Here is a 15,814-nt window from a genome sequence, read left to right on the forward strand (position 1 = left end):
GGCACTAGATGCCCTCATACTAAGAGTCTAGTGCTGGTCTTGACATTTATCAAATAGATATCCTGAGAAGATCCAGAGCCCAGTAGACCTCAAGTTCTTCCTCTATAAAATGGGCTTCGTGTTAGGTTGTAGGACTAGTTCAAAGGGAAAGTGTATTATAACACCTACCAGAATTTTGATACCATGTACTGAATATTTGATAAGCAGCTGGTTCTAACATTGCTTATCCCTGGATGTGGTGACATTTTTCCTGTAAAATTTTTGTGTGTTTCCCAGGGAAGGTGCAGGCAAACAGGAAAATGAAAAGAAAATCAGGCAAATCACTACTCCACTATGTGCTCTCTCTAGTAGGATGTAATAATTGATTTGATGCTGGAGAGAATTTCCTTCCTGGTAACAAACAATTTATAGCTGTAGAATATTGGATGAAGAACCATATCCCAAGGCCAGACATATGCATTCACAGACTGCCAGGTTTGATTCCTGCCAGCTCTCTTCCAGTGCCAAAACTAATGTCAGTCATAATACCTCCGATAAAAGTCTAGCCTTGGAGCTCACAAGGCTTCTTTTGATATAAAACCCTGGCCATTGTAGTGACAAGTCCAGCTCCATGCAGGTCCATGGATCTTTGAGGCAAATTACATACTGTAACAACACCAATATGAAACTCATTTGCAAGAAATGTGTGAAAACTGATCCAGATGAATTCGTACTGTGAGAAAGGAAGAAGACTCTCTCTCATAAACTCTAAGAAGAATCTTTGGAAGGAGAACCTCTTGGTCAGGCAGTGAATGGATCACTTGTGGAAGAGGCCTACACCACTGACCAGATTAGGACACCCACCTTGGAAGACTGTTCAAACAAAGTGGGCTCATGAGGAGAAGCAGCCCACGGAAAAACCAGTCAACTGGGCACTGAAAGGTCCTGGAACGTGGACAGTCTCAAGACACAGCACATCCAGGGACTTTAGGGCCCTACTGCATCTGTAGGTTACCATTATCACTCAGGAAATCATGGTAGACTTTGGTTACACATCCTCTGGTTCCTCCCCTGTATAGGACCAATCTTCTCATAAAGAGATTCCTCTCAGCTTCACCCACCAACAAAAAGCGCTGCTCAGAGCATCCTTGCATTCTATGAGAGTTTTACCTCAAGCCCAGAAAGGGGGTGGCCCTGACCTCTTCTCAGCTGCATTAAAATCAACTCCTGTGCAGGGAAATGCAATTACAGCAAGTCACAAACTGCCATGGCTCTTCACTCTACCGGGGAATCTCTCTGCTAGATGCCAGCCCCTATGTGCTTTTTCATGGACCTTGGTTACTTGAGGACATCTCTATATATCCTTACATGGCAGGTACTCTTGGACTGCAAGATCCTACGGGGTAGGTTTGATCCTGTTCAGTCTAATGCATTCTTATCTCCATCACAGACACAGGGAATGACAAAAAGACACAAGTTCAGTGAATGTTTAGGGTCAATGTCCTGCGAGATAAATTGAAGAAACGAAGCATATTCAGGTATGCATGTATTTTAATAGTATAGGAAAACAGGTAAAAAAATAAGAAATCAATGATTTTTATCCTTATCTATTTTCTATACTACCTTTAATTTGATGTAAACTTCTTTCACATTTCCAAGGAAATTAATAGCTGAATTCTATGCTATCTTCTTCAAAATAAAATGAAAGCTTTCCAAGTTGGTTTGACAAAATAGCAAAGACTGTTACATTTGGAAAGGAAGAGTAAAATGCCTGTGTAGTCAATATCAAACAAAATCACATTCACAGCAGAAATCATGAACAATCATCAGAATCACAAAATGAAATACACATGTGATCAGAATAATTATGCAAATAACTTGGATAAACTATGCCAAACTTGCAAACTAGGAGCAAGATCCCAAAAAGCCGTAAAGAGCACAAAATTACATTTCCAAATAACCAAAGTAATACAGACATAGAGATTATATGCACAGGATTTTACCCCTTCCCTGGCTCTTGAGTACTTACAAGAAAATCAGAAACACAGATTAAAGAAGACTCTCATGGGGTGGGAACTAAGACAGTGATGAGGTGAGGATCCCTCCCTGTCACTGGCTAGTAACTTGCCCCTTCATTTGCTCCTATTGCATGAATGGGTGGCCTCTTGCTCCTCTCTCAGTGCCTCTTCATGTAGACGTTTGTAGGACCTGGCATCTCTCCTATTAACCTTTGCCAAATGCTCTAGGACTTTCATCTTGCTGGTTTCGGCACGGGCCCTTGGACCCCACAGGAACTCGTACTGAGCAGGATCACTATCGGGGACCTGTCTACACTCTAGGTACTGTTGTTCTACCAAATGCTTTGTGATGAATTGCCAGGGGTCTCCAATCACAAAATGCTCCTTCTGTGGTAACATTTCCCTTGTTTTAAGGAATTCTCGTAAATCTACCTCATTGATACGGTTGCCCTTCAAGAAGATGACTGAGAGAATGACCATCAGGAGGTTGATTTTAGAAAAGCTCTGGTAATCATCACTCACTATGCCATTATAAGTGAGGCCCAAGACAGGGAAAAGGATATAAGTTTGGCCAGGGGAATTCACTTCCTGCACATCAATGCCAAAGGCCAGACACATGCACTCACAGACTGCCTTGAATAACAGAGGGAAGTGCCCGTGGTAACGCGGGGCCACAAACTGCAGTATTTCTGCCTTGGTGATAGGTTCCTTCTTCTGATACTTGAGGAGCAGGATTGGCAACAGTTTAGCTATCTTGTTGTCTTGGTACAGCCGGCACAGGAACAGAAGGGCAAGCACATCTGGGGAGGTGCACAGATTCTCCTCTTCTGGCCTGCTGCTGCCCTCACAGGATCGGTTTTCCTTAGCAGAGGCCATGGCAGTGGTGGACAGGACACACCCTGAGGATCCTGGGGCTAGCTTGGTGTCTCAGCTCCACGCACTTCACTTGATGTAGCGGGATCAGAACACTAGAGGGTGAGCAGCCAAAGGAAGCGGTAGGCACTTTTTCCTCTCTGACACGCTTCAACACTCACACACCTGCCAGGCCCCTGCCCCTCTTTGGACAAGATGGCCACCCCCTACCTTGCTGAGCTGTGTCCACTGACAGTGCAGATGTCTTGAGGATCCTTGGGGCAGTGAGTGCTTGGTGATGAAGACTCAGATGCCTGGAGGAGAGAGGGATAGTGTGAGTGTTCTTACCTGGGGAGAGTACTCCTGTCAACTCCCAGAAGGCCCATAGTTGGTCTTCTCTTTAGGTGGTGTTCAGAGTCCTGTCCTAGAGGCACTGTCCTCAAGAACCCAGGCAGGAGGTGAGATTCCACCTTGGGCTGTAGCTTAATCTCAGAGTAGGCTCTAGGGCAGACAGCAGGGTTTGTGCACCCTGGACGAAAGGATTCCCCTCTGTCCTTGGGCAGGTGGAGCCATAGGCACACCTCAGTGCATGCCCCTTACCTTGACTCCCGGGTCTCCTCTGTTGTGTGATTTTTAGATAGCACCTCAGACCAAGACCTTCTGCTCCTGATTCTTATAGCTCCTGTAAGGGACATGGGAGACAGCTCAGGCTAGAGTCCTCAAGCAGAGTCCTTGTGTTCCAGCTCTCTCAGGGTGGAGGTGGATAGAGTCTGTGAGGTCCCTGCTCCTCGTGTGAAAGGTCCCCTGTCTGCTCACGCAAAGCCTTCAACTGTCTTGAGCAGGACCTAGACCCCAGCTGTTTATTGGCATGACATAAACTCCTACAGAAAAGTGTCTTTGCGTCTCACAGGGCATTAAAGTCAGTGAAGAAGAAGGGCATATGCTCCCTGGGACATCAGAAGTAGTCGGAAATATTAATTTTGGGTTCGTGTGGCCTAGGAAAGAGAACCTACTCCATCCTGAATAAATGGTTGTCTGGCATTGTCCCTGGGACAACCGGGCCTACCTTCATTGAACTTCCTTTATATATATGGGAGACCCTTGAAATCGAAGTCAGTGGAAGCTAGTATATGTGTGTTTCCAGGCTGTTAATATGGGGGATAAAAGGAACAGGCTGAAAGTTGAGTACGGTGTGTTCAGGTGAGTGGGTTCCCTTTACTTCGCCCAGCCTCTCGACAGAGCTAGGGATCCTATTTCTGCTACCTGGGTTTAAGCCCCCTTGTACCAAGACCTTCTTTTCTCTGAGACCACTAATTCAGAAGTAAGAGAGTAGCCTCACATTAAAAGCTCTTCTCAAGCTTCTCAGGATGACCGAGGACTCAGGGAGATGTCTACAGAGCATTCGTCATCTTTATTCTGGGCATGGTGAGCTCAGCCTTCACTTAAGGTCTACACCTATCTTGGCAGATCTTTGGCTAGAAGAAGCTACCTGTGCCATCCTGCAGATAGCATCTCAGAACAAGTCCTTCACCTCGCATAAGTCTCCAGCATTCTCGAATAATGTAAGCAGGCACTCATCATGTCACCCCTTCTGAGGACGTCACTGCTGACAGCAGGACCTGTGCCCACCTCTCCTGTGATTCAGGACTCCTTTTATAGTTTACCCTAGATGCTCATGGGATGATAGGCAAAGCTTCAGAAGATAGATGCATTGTGGGCGCTAACAGCTAACCTGGTCTTAGGTGGTGGTGCCTTGTAGGAAGAAGAGGGTCACTGTGTGTGACAGGGCAGATTCTATCTTTCTTCCTGGCTCTCCCTTTTGCACTCTGTTTCTTGTAGGTCTTGAGATACATGGCTTTGCTCCCACTGGGTCCTACCATTCTGCTATTCTGCCTTGGAGCTGGCTGACTGTGGACTGAAACCTCTATCAGTTTTTAGCCCCCTTCAAATTTTCCTCCACTGAATTGCAGATTTCAGCTATTGTGACTAAACAAGGAGGTCATAAGTAAGGTAATTGCTATGTGTTCCTGTAGTTCCTCCATCTTCATTGTGACCATACCTGCTGGTATCTCCTTAATGACTCCACACCTTCCTCCCTGAGTTAGAACTGAGCATGCAACTTAAGGCCTCTGAAGGCTGACCCAAGAGACAGGTAAACTCTGTGGGTGTGTTGTTTCTGGAAAGGAGGCACCTTCAGTCTTAAGGAAGAGGCCATAATTTTGCTCTGTCTGCTGTTTCGGCTGTCTATTAGACTAAATATATGTTGTTAGTTTACCGTCTACTGACTTGAAGTTACCCTTGGACCAAGTTACCTCCTTTTGTCCTCAAAACTGCAATGACTTAGCAGAATTGAAAGGAGTCTCTATGCATTCCACCTCAACAAGAACTCCAGGCTAACACCAGCTGAAGGGAGGCTCCATGGTTCCCCCCCCCCCGCTTTTGTTTTACAAGTGTGGGTTACCTAATGTACTTTCATTGCTGCAAAGGAGCAATGGTGGGCAATAGTAATTCAGCCTATCCAATATTCAAATTCAGAGTATGGAAATTATTACCTTGAGGACAAAAACAATGACAAAAAAAGAGAAGTAGCTCTCCTGAAACCCAAAACAAAATGACAGTAAAATTAAAAACTACAGAGAAGTTAAAACACAGACTGCAATGCAGAAAAAGAAACAAATTAATTCTCTGTTATCCAATCTCAGGGGAAAGGGATAAAAAATGAAGCCTAGGAACTCCAGGAAGTCCCAGGGCGGAAACATGTTTCAATAGAGTAGCAGGTGCTGCAGGGACTGTGTGGTGTTCTACTCCCACAGAGTCCTTAAGCAGGAAGAAGTCGGTGAGTGGCCCCTATGCAAGTGCCCATCACATCCTGGAAGAGTGAGTGTGCTTGGATTCTGTTCAAGTAAAAGGTTGCATATTTGAACCAAGGACTCAGAACAGCCATGGGACAACTTTACTTCAGAGTTCACAGCAGAACCCTCCCACAGTGACTGGGTAAAAGTCAATTTCAGGAAACACCCCTGGACAGATGAGGAACTAGAAAGAGACACTATGAAGGATTTGGACTAAGTTGAAAAGGACACAAGTCCCATTCTTTTTGGTCAGAGGCGAGGCCCAGACTGAGTTACTTTGGGTTTGAAAGTCTTGGCTTGACTAGCAGAGCCATTAGCCTTCTCCCTGCATCCCTGACACATCTTGGATATGGCTGCCTTTCTTATTCACCAGCATGAGCAGGGACACATCTTGCCTTGAACGTAACTACAGCCTGGGAAAACAGAGTGGCATCAGAGAAAATGGAGAATTGCTAGACCCCCAAATTCCATATTCTGGAATCAAGTTGTTTACTCAAAATCAGAAAAACTTTTTAAAAATCATTTTCCTTACATCGTCACCCCCTCTTTTCTTACTATTCTGCACTTATTTCTGTTCTCTATATAATTTCTTTTCTCTCTTTTTCTGTTATCTTCAATTTCTCATCAGTTTTCCTGTAATTCTGTAAACATCCTTCTAGCCTTATCGGGTCTTTTGCCTTAATTCTCTATCCTCCTTCCTATATCATATAGCTTGAACTTTCATATTTTCCTTCTTGCATCATTCTCCTTTTCCCAGATTCCTCTATCTTTAATACTATAAACATGAAGTTTTATTAAACTTTCTACAGTTGGCTCACACTATAAAATTACTATTGAATTTTCTACAATTGGAACAACTATAAATGTTGTACTTACTATGTATTAGGTATATGTCAATATTTTGTTGTCTTCATGTTTATGGTGCTATCATGAATTTCTTCTTTATATAGTTAATCACAGAACATTATTGCTTCTACTTGTATTTTAATATCCAATAGGTTTTGCATGATTCTTTTGTAGCTGATTTACTTAACATTACCAGGGTGACAGAACTGTAACTATTAGTGGCTCTTTTTCTGTAGGACAATTCCCAAATTACATTTTTGACATTAACAATACCAGGGTATATTCCTAGAGAACTTGGTGTTGAGCTAATTGAACTGTATCTTCTCCTCCAAAATTAAAATATGTGGTAGAACCTTAGTGCAGAGGAAAAGGACTATTGTTAGTATGCCAAAACTATATTACTGAAAATAAAACTAAATAACAGATTTCTACTAGTAACAAGGACTCTCCATTATGACTGCCACAAACTTCAACACATACACATGGAGGAAACATTAGAACACAAGACCACAGAATGTCTATCAAAATTTCTAGCTACTGTGAATCCAATGCAAGGTGATTCAAGGGAAGAGAACAGCATAGAACACATACCTGAATTACTTGGAATGATAACAGAGAAGTTGGAAAAAAGATCAAAGGGAATCAAGTGAAATCATAGATGATATAACCAAAGAGATAATAGAAATAATTAACCAAAATGATCAAGGAGCATTCCAAAGATATTAATAAAACACTAGGAGAGCAAAATTAAATGATACAAAACATAAATGAAAAAATATCAAAACATTACCATCTGTGATAAATTTCAAACAAAGTCTTGGGGACTAAATTTAATGAAAGTTTGGAAATCAGAAGTGACCACAATATATAAAAATTCTGAAGAATTCAATATTGAAAATGATTTTGAAGAATATATATATATATATATATATATATATGAAAATATCAACTAAGTAAAGTACAAGTACCAAAGGATTCACTGCTGAATTCTACAATAATTTTGGAGATCTAATGAAAAATAGTTCTCAACGCTTCAACAAATTTGAAAGGGAAGTAATATTCCCAAAATCATTTCTATAAGCAGTAATTAACCTGGTATCCAAAGTTACAATCAAAAAAAGAGAACTGTTGACCAATTTCTTTAACGAATATAATCCTCTATGATGAAAAAATTATCAATAAGATATTGGTAAATGTAATATAACAAAACAATAAGATAAATAGGAGTCATTGGAGGGATGGAGGGTTAGTTCAACAGGAGAAATAAGAAATGTAACATACTGTATAAACAGAACTAAGGAAAAATGGTCTAATATCCCAATGGAAAGAAACTTTGATAAAATATAACATCTATTAATAAAACAATTTGAAGAAAATAGGCATAGAAAAACTTTATTTCAAATGTGAAAAACATGTATAACAAACCAATGATCAAATTTATATTAGATGAGGAGACATTGAAAGATTTCCCTGTAAAATCAGGTGCAAGAAAAAGATAGCAGCTGTCACCACTCATGTACAACATAATATTAAACACATTTGCCAGAGAATTCAGGCAAGGGAAAGAAATTAAAGCCATACATATAGGAAAGGAAAAATTAAATTATGATACTTGTAGATCACAGAACCTCGACATTGAAGGTGTCCCCAAACACTACCAAAGCACTACTAGAATCAGTGGCATAGCAAGTTACAGAGTCAGCACACAAATATCAAAAACATTCCTGTATATAAAGGACACTCACTAAGAAACAAATGAAGGAAACAATACCTTTCACAATAACAACAAGAAAAATGAAATACTTAGGAATCAACAAAACCAAAGAGGTGAAAGACCTCTACAATAAAAAGTACAACACTGTCAGAAAGGAGGTAGAAGAAGATATGAATAAACGCTAAGATATTTCCTGTGCCTGTAAAGGCAGAGCCAACATAGTCAAAGTGGTGATAATTCCAAACTGTTATACAGGTGTTACACAATCCTAGTGGAAATATGAATAGCATTTCTCAGAGAACTAGGGAAAACAATCCTAAAATTCATATGAAACCAAAAGAGACCTAGAAGAGCAAAATCAATACTGGGCAAAAATAGCAAGCCAGGAGGATTCATGGTCCCAGACCTCAAGTTCAATTACAAAGCTACCATGATGAAAAAGTCATGGTACTGGTGAAAAGCAGTCTTCTGTATTTAAAGAGCACAAAAGATGGCAGAGAAACAACACCAAGCAAACTCATCTATGTTCCCTTTGACAAGGGGTCAAAAACTTTCCCTGGAGGAAAGATAGCCTCTTTAACAAATACGGATGAGGGGCTGGGGATTTAGCTCAGCGGCATAAGCGCCTGCCTTGCAAGCAGGCAGTTGTGAGTTCGATCCCTGGTACCAATAAAAATGAAAAAGACAAAAAAAAAAAAAAAAAACAAAAAAAAAAAAACAAATAGGGATGAGAAAACTAGTTACACACCCTTCAAAGTTTTAACCTGCACCCATGTCTCTAACCATGAACTAAACTAAAATCAAAGGCAGAAAATGTTCAAATATTGAAACAGAATATTCTGCGGGAAGACAAAACAGCTGACATTCTGGAAGACATACACATAGGGAAGGGCTTAATGAAGACAAACTCAGGTGCACCCTAAGTAATATCAAGAATCAACAAATGAGACCATGTCGAATTTAAAAACATCTGCACAGCAAAAAAAAAAAAAAAAAAAAAAAAAAAAAAAAAAAAAAAAACAATCTGTAGCGTAAAGAGACAATCTTAAGAATGGGGATTTGGCAGATACTTCTCAGGCAATGGATGAATATCTAGAATACCTACATATCTCAAATGCGAGGGCCAACAAAATAAAATATCCAATTAAGAAATGCGCTACTGAAATGAATGGCACTCGGATGAACAACTACAAATGGTCAACACATATATAAAAAATATGAACACTGTTGGCCACCCAAATAATGCAAATTAAAAGAACAATACAACTTCATTTCATTGCAGAAAGAATGCAAATGCTGATGAATCTGGGGATTGGAGAGGATCGCTCATTCATTGCTTGTGGGGCTGTTAATTGGGACAAATGCTGTGGAAATCAGTATGCAGATTATTGAGAAAACTAGACACTAGAAATTATATTCAACTCAGATAGTTTCCTTCTAGGTATCTTCCTGAGAGAATTAATGATATTATAATGCAGTGTGATATATTCATACCCTTGTTTGTAGTAGTGCTAATAGCTAAATCTTTGTTGGAGCCTCTATGTCCATCAACAGATGAATGCATAAAGAAATGCGGTATTTCTGTACAAAAAAAGACTACTCAGGCATTAATAGATAATCTTCATTCACTTTTAGAAAAATGGATGTACCCCAGACAAAATATTAACTGAAAAAATATGATATTTAGCTTAACTATTGCACGGTTTTTCTTACATGAGAAACCAAAACTACAAATCAAGTGTGAAATGAAAGTTAGATAATAGTAAATGTTGGAATGATATTTAGCTTATGAGAGGAAGTCAAGAGACTGAAAGTTTGGGTAAAGGAGGTTGGGTTTTGGATACAAAGGGGGAAATGGTGAGGTTTTCATGTGGCCCAAGTCCATATGAGAAATGTGATCATTAAGTACTCTAAATGCATTAAAGAAGAGGATCAGGGTAGAGGAATGGGAAAAAAAAGAATTGATATGGGTCACATACTTGCACCAAATTCCCATGATGAATGCAATTATTTTGTATTGCAAGCATGCACCAATATAGAAACCTTCACTCCTCACCTGGGTTCCTCTTCTTGATTCCTGGCAGATCCTGGCCTGTTCCTTTTGCGGACAGGACGTGTCTCCTCCTGTGGCCGGGTGAACAGCCTCACAGCAAGGTCACCTCCCTGAGTCCAGAGAGAAAAAGTCCTATCTCTTTAATGCACATAGATATAAAAATTCTCAATAATGTACCAGCAAACAGAATGCACGAAATAATCCAGATTATCAAATATAATCACCAATTAGAATTATTTCCTGTGATCCATGCATGATTAACCATGGCCAAATCAAGCATATAGTACAATGCCTGAACAGAAGCAAAGAGAAAAGTACCTGATCATCTCAGTGGAGTCACAAGAAATATTTGAGAAAATCTAATATACATTTGTGAGGAGAATCCTGAAGATATATATTTATTGAAGAAACTAATATAAAAGTCATCTATGACAAACCAATTACCAATCCATATTAAATGGGAAGAACTAGTTATCTTTCCCTCTAAAATTAGGAATAAGACAAGGATGTCCTTTGTCACAACTCCTTTTCAATATAATTCTCCACATATGAGTAAGAACATTCAGACAAGAGAGAGAAATTAAGGTCATATGTATAGAATAGGATCAATAAAATTATCAGTATTTGAAGATGACATGATGGTCTATATATATAGCCTAAAATGTCCACCAAAGAATTCCAAGAACTAATAATTAAATGCAGTAGTGTAACAGGTTACAAAATCAACATATAAAAATCAATATTGTTCTTGTACATCAATAATAAATGCAACGAGAAAGAGGGAAACAATACCTTTTGCAGTAGCATTAAGAGAAAGGAAAAACTCCTAATCAAGGGAGTAAAAGACCTCTATAATTTACAATACTTTGAGAAAAGAGACTAAAGTGACTATCAGAAAAAGAACTGATTCTTATAGCTTGCCTCTGTGGGGTCCAGGGCCAACAACAGAGATGCACCCGGTTGTTCACAGACAGGCTTGCTGGGCTGGCTTTTCTTCACTCGCTGCAGGACCTCACCTGGAGCAGGAACAGGTTCTCTCTGCTCCCCTTACATGAAGGACAGACAGCAGAATGAAACCCTCCCCTCTCTGATCTTACTGGCTGAAGTCAGTGGATGTCACATGCACATACCTTTACAGAGAGAAAAGAAGGAATGGGCAAAAAAAAAGATAATAGAATGAAAATATGAAAACAAAGCTTTTGCAAATAAGGAGGGACAGAAAGGATGAAGGAAAATAAGGGCAATGGGAAAAAAGAATCAAGTAGATATATCATATACAGCTATAAATTTCCTATAATAAATGTTACCATTTATATACATATCTAAAATGCATCAAAATTAAAATAGCAAGTCTCTGACACCCAGAGTGCCCTATGGCAGGCATGGGCAAGGAAATCATATCATATCAGCACCTTTATGATGCAGGTAATATGTACTCTGTGTGTATACAGAAGAGGTAGGATTGGATTATTTGAGGAAAGACCATGTGAGCTAAGGTTTCAACAGTGACCATCAGCCTTTCACTTTGACTTGACTAATCCCAGTCCTGAGTCTCTAGACTTCAAGAAGCGTTCTCAAAGCAAGGATCTGTCTCTCCTCTTGGTTCCCTGATGCAAAAGTGGGTGATGGCCTGGAAAGTCTCCCCCACATTGTGCTGTGCAACAACAGAGGCAAATCTGGGTTGTCTGGGGGTCCTGTCCCTGGCTTGGGGCTTCCTCACTGTGCCCTCAGGGCCTCCTCTTGACATAACTTAGCCCAGGTCCTCTTTGCTTCTCTCATCTGAAGCACAGTCCTCAGATTCTGACCGTCTTTTCCTGGAACCCTGAGGAAAACGTTTACCCCCTGCCAGAGACATTTTTGCCTTGATGCAGAGCTCCCTTGACCAACCTCACCCAAGACCTTTAGCTCCTCCCATCTGAAACATAGTCCTCAGTAAAAGGCTCTGACTCTCTCTTCGTATTGAGAAGAAAGGGGATGCTCTATTGAGAATTCTTCACTGGGAGATGTGGTTCCTGAAAGAGAGGCTTTGCAGAACATTCTGAGATCACCTTATTGGGGTAGAGATTCCTGAGTAACATTAAAAACCCCTCTTCTGGATCTAACTGATCACAAACTTTCTCTGCTCCTCTCACCTGAAGTTCTATCTGCAATACAAGACTCATATCATTTTAGGGCCTAGAAAGGACATAAGTGGCAGGCTGTCTTCTGAGAATTCTGCACTTCCTGGTACAGGGCTAGTAACAGAAGATTTTTCTAGAATGTTCTGAGACTCACTCTCTGGTGTGAGTCTTCCGGTTTTCTCAGAGCTTTCAACCTGACTGAATGAACCCAAGTCCAATCTACCCCTTCCTGCTGATATCAGGACCCATGAACCAGGCTCTAACTTTGCACTGTGGATTCCCAGAGGCAAAAAAGGACCCTCACCAGGTAGTTCTTCCTATAGGGCTAACTACAGGATAATTCTGGGAATAACTTTATTCTGTAGGTCACCTTTGACCTTCCTAAGGGTACTCACTTCGGTTCTTGGCAGAGTCTAGACCTCTGTCCTCCACGGACCTGAGAATGTTCACCTCACAGGAAAAGTCTGACCCCCAGGGTTCCCTGGGGCAGAAGGAAGAAGAGTCATATTTGATTGTAGAATAACTATGGTTACCATGCGTGGTTCACGGCTATATTTTCTAATTCCCTTACATTCTTTATAATATCTTAATTAGCAGTTATGTTGAAAGCCAGTCCTCACCCACAAGACTGATTTCAGGTGCTTACAAGTAAAGTCTCTGCAGCCAGATTGTCTCCAGTTTCCTGGTGTCCTGCCGTTACAAGTAGGTCATTGGAATCTCTGGTATGAGATGCTGCCTCAGACTGTGCAGTGTTGTAGAGACAAGAGTTTTAAACGTTTCTTCCAACTCACAATGTCATGGGTCACCTGTGCGGGCCTCGGGGCAGACCCCCAACTCCCCTGCCTCATTCAACTGCAGGTCCCTGGTCAACAGTCTTTAGTTTCGACCAGGACTTCTTGCTGCGAGGATTGCATTTACTTGCCCATGTTTGTCGGCTAAAATTCACTTGTTCTCTAGTATTGTTTTCTGGGATTAAATCAGGAAACACAAGGCAATAGCCTAAGTTGCTTGCCATTTTGACCTCTATGGATAAAACATTGACTGATAAGAAATTTAAGGGAAATTGAGATTTTTATCACTTTATGTCATTTTTCAAGGAATATGACATATTGCTTTATTTTTACCAGAATCATTTGGCCTGAATCGTTCTACAATGTTTTACAGTTATTTTAAATATGCATAAATTTAGTTAAACTTCTTTTTACATATTCTATGATTTGCCTCTTGTAAAGTAAATCTTTAAACTGTGTAAAATATACTTGTTGGTCTTTGTGGTCATTATTTTAAATGAAATAAGCCAGTCTCTCATATGTGAGAGATTAAAAACAGTCAACTTAATGTACAGCAGTGATTTCCAGAGAAGGGTGTGGAGGAGAGTGAGTAAAGCAAGGCTGAGTTTGATTAGTGTGCATCGTATCACGGCAGTGAAATGTCACACTGCACTCCCCCAATAATGTGTAAAGTTTAGATACATTAATCAAAACAAGATACCATACTTTAGGAAACATACAAGCTATGTGGACTTCCACCCTGCTAAACTACCTCCCTGGGTTCAAATGTGATTAATGACATGATTATGTGATTTAATTCTTCAGAATATCCCCATGACTGCTTCTCTTTCTCTTTGGAGAGACAAATTGTTAGGATTTACATCTAAAATGTCTCCCAGAAGTTCCCCATTTAGAGGAGGGACGTGGCTAAAAGCAGGAACACTGCAGGGGTGTATTCTCTCCCCTTCTCTTTTTGCTTCTTGGCTGAAATCTGTGAGCCAGAATAAATGTCTCCTCCTTTCACTTGTGGCACTCAATAGTTTGTACCACTGATGAAAAGTCTAATAAAAATATTGCTACTATTAATGGTAATAAGTATAAAGAAAGATATAATATGGATCCAGGTTTATTTTTTGCATATAGATATTCAGTAGTTTAAGAACTAGTTGCTATAGAGGCTAACTTTTCTCTGTTCTAGTTTTCATTTGCATCTTTCCATAATTAGATATTTGTGTATTTGGATAATTGTTAATTGATTCCTGCTTTTCATTCTGTTTCACTGATGAATTTCTCAATTTAATTCACTATCTTGTCTGTTGTTAGTGTATAATTCATGAAATGAATTAGAGTAATTCCTTTAATTTTATTGTATGATAAAAGTTTTCTTTGGATGTACTAGGTGCTTTGCATTTTTTAAGAATGCTAGAATTTCCATTAGGAGGTCTTTGAATTTATTATTTGGGAATAATCCACTATTGTAATATTGTTAAGTCATTTTAATACTGATCAAGGCTTGTATCTCTAGTTGTTTACATCATCATTATCTCTTCTTTCCAAGATATATTTCTTAATATATAGATATTTACATTTTCCAGATTTATCTCTTTTAATTCATACTTTCTTATCTTATTTTAAATCATAGCTTTCAGTTTCGATTACTGGTTCCTTATTTTTAGTGTAATACTTCAAGTACAATGATCTTGTATCCAGTAACATATTTAAACTCAATTATTACTTCCAAAAGTATTTTAATTGATATAAATTGATGCATGCAATTTCCTATTTTCTAGAGTTTTACTTCTCCCTTTCCAATGTGGAAGTCATTGTAAAATTCTGCCTCTATTGAATAGATGTTGGACAGTTGCACTGAACCTCCTCTGAAACTTTGCCATCCTTCATTTTTTATCAGTACAGATATTACAAAAAAAAATGGTGTGGAGGTTCATCAAAATGTTTCCCTACATGGAAAAATCCCAAGCAGTTCTGGCACATGACTACTTGCCTTATCTCTCCTACATTGCTAAAATTCAAGCTTGAATAGTACACTCGCTAAGACAAGCAGGCCTCTCTGACTGAAGATTTAAATTTAAAGTCTGCAAAATTTTACCTCACTAAAGAATTTTACCTAGGAGTGCAGGGACAACAACAGGGTAAAACAGGTTTGTTCCTGATCCTGGTCTTTGCGGTGGAGCATGTTCACTCCCCACAGCCACTCATGGTGACCCCTTTCCTGAGCCCAACCATCTCTATTCCTCTCAACTAAAACAGGCAGCTCAGAAAAGGACCTCCTGTTGCTCTGACACAAAGAAGAGCCAGTGAGTGGATGTGGAGAATCTTGTAACATGCAGGGGGTCTCCAAGGCTTGACAGCATGTGTGAAAAGGAATTTTCTGGGACTCTTCCCCTCCCTAAGCATCAATACCTTGGTTCCTGGCAGAGCCTGTGCCCCAGTTCATTATGGACCTGATTCTGTTCCCCAGTATCCAAAGCTCTGTCTTCACGGGGGCGCCTGAGACTGACGTTCTTTCTAATAAAACAGCCTTTATGTTGTCCAGAGCCGAAAAGATTGTAGAAACAGCAGCCCATAGTGAGGAAAAAAAGAAAAAATAGG

General features: G+C 40.0%; 1 protein-coding gene across 1 annotated transcript; it reads right to left on the bottom strand.

Moving 5' to 3' along the window:
- Window positions 1-2,111: 2,111 nt before the first annotated feature.
- LOC100715292 (melanoma-associated antigen 8-like) lies at window positions 2,112-2,873 on the bottom strand. Its single transcript, XM_003464377.1, has one exon. It carries the CDS (start codon window positions 2,871-2,873, stop codon window positions 2,112-2,114), a length of 762 nt encoding a protein of 253 aa, XP_003464425.1.
- Between the last annotated feature and the right edge of the window lie 12,941 nt (window positions 2,874-15,814).

This window comes from Cavia porcellus, unplaced genomic scaffold, assembly GCF_034190915.1.
Source record: "Cavia porcellus strain 051 isolate PalLab524CR breed Dunkin Hartley unplaced genomic scaffold, mCavPor4.1 scaffold_3, whole genome shotgun sequence".
Classification (NCBI taxonomy): domain Eukaryota; kingdom Metazoa; phylum Chordata; class Mammalia; order Rodentia; family Caviidae; genus Cavia; species Cavia porcellus.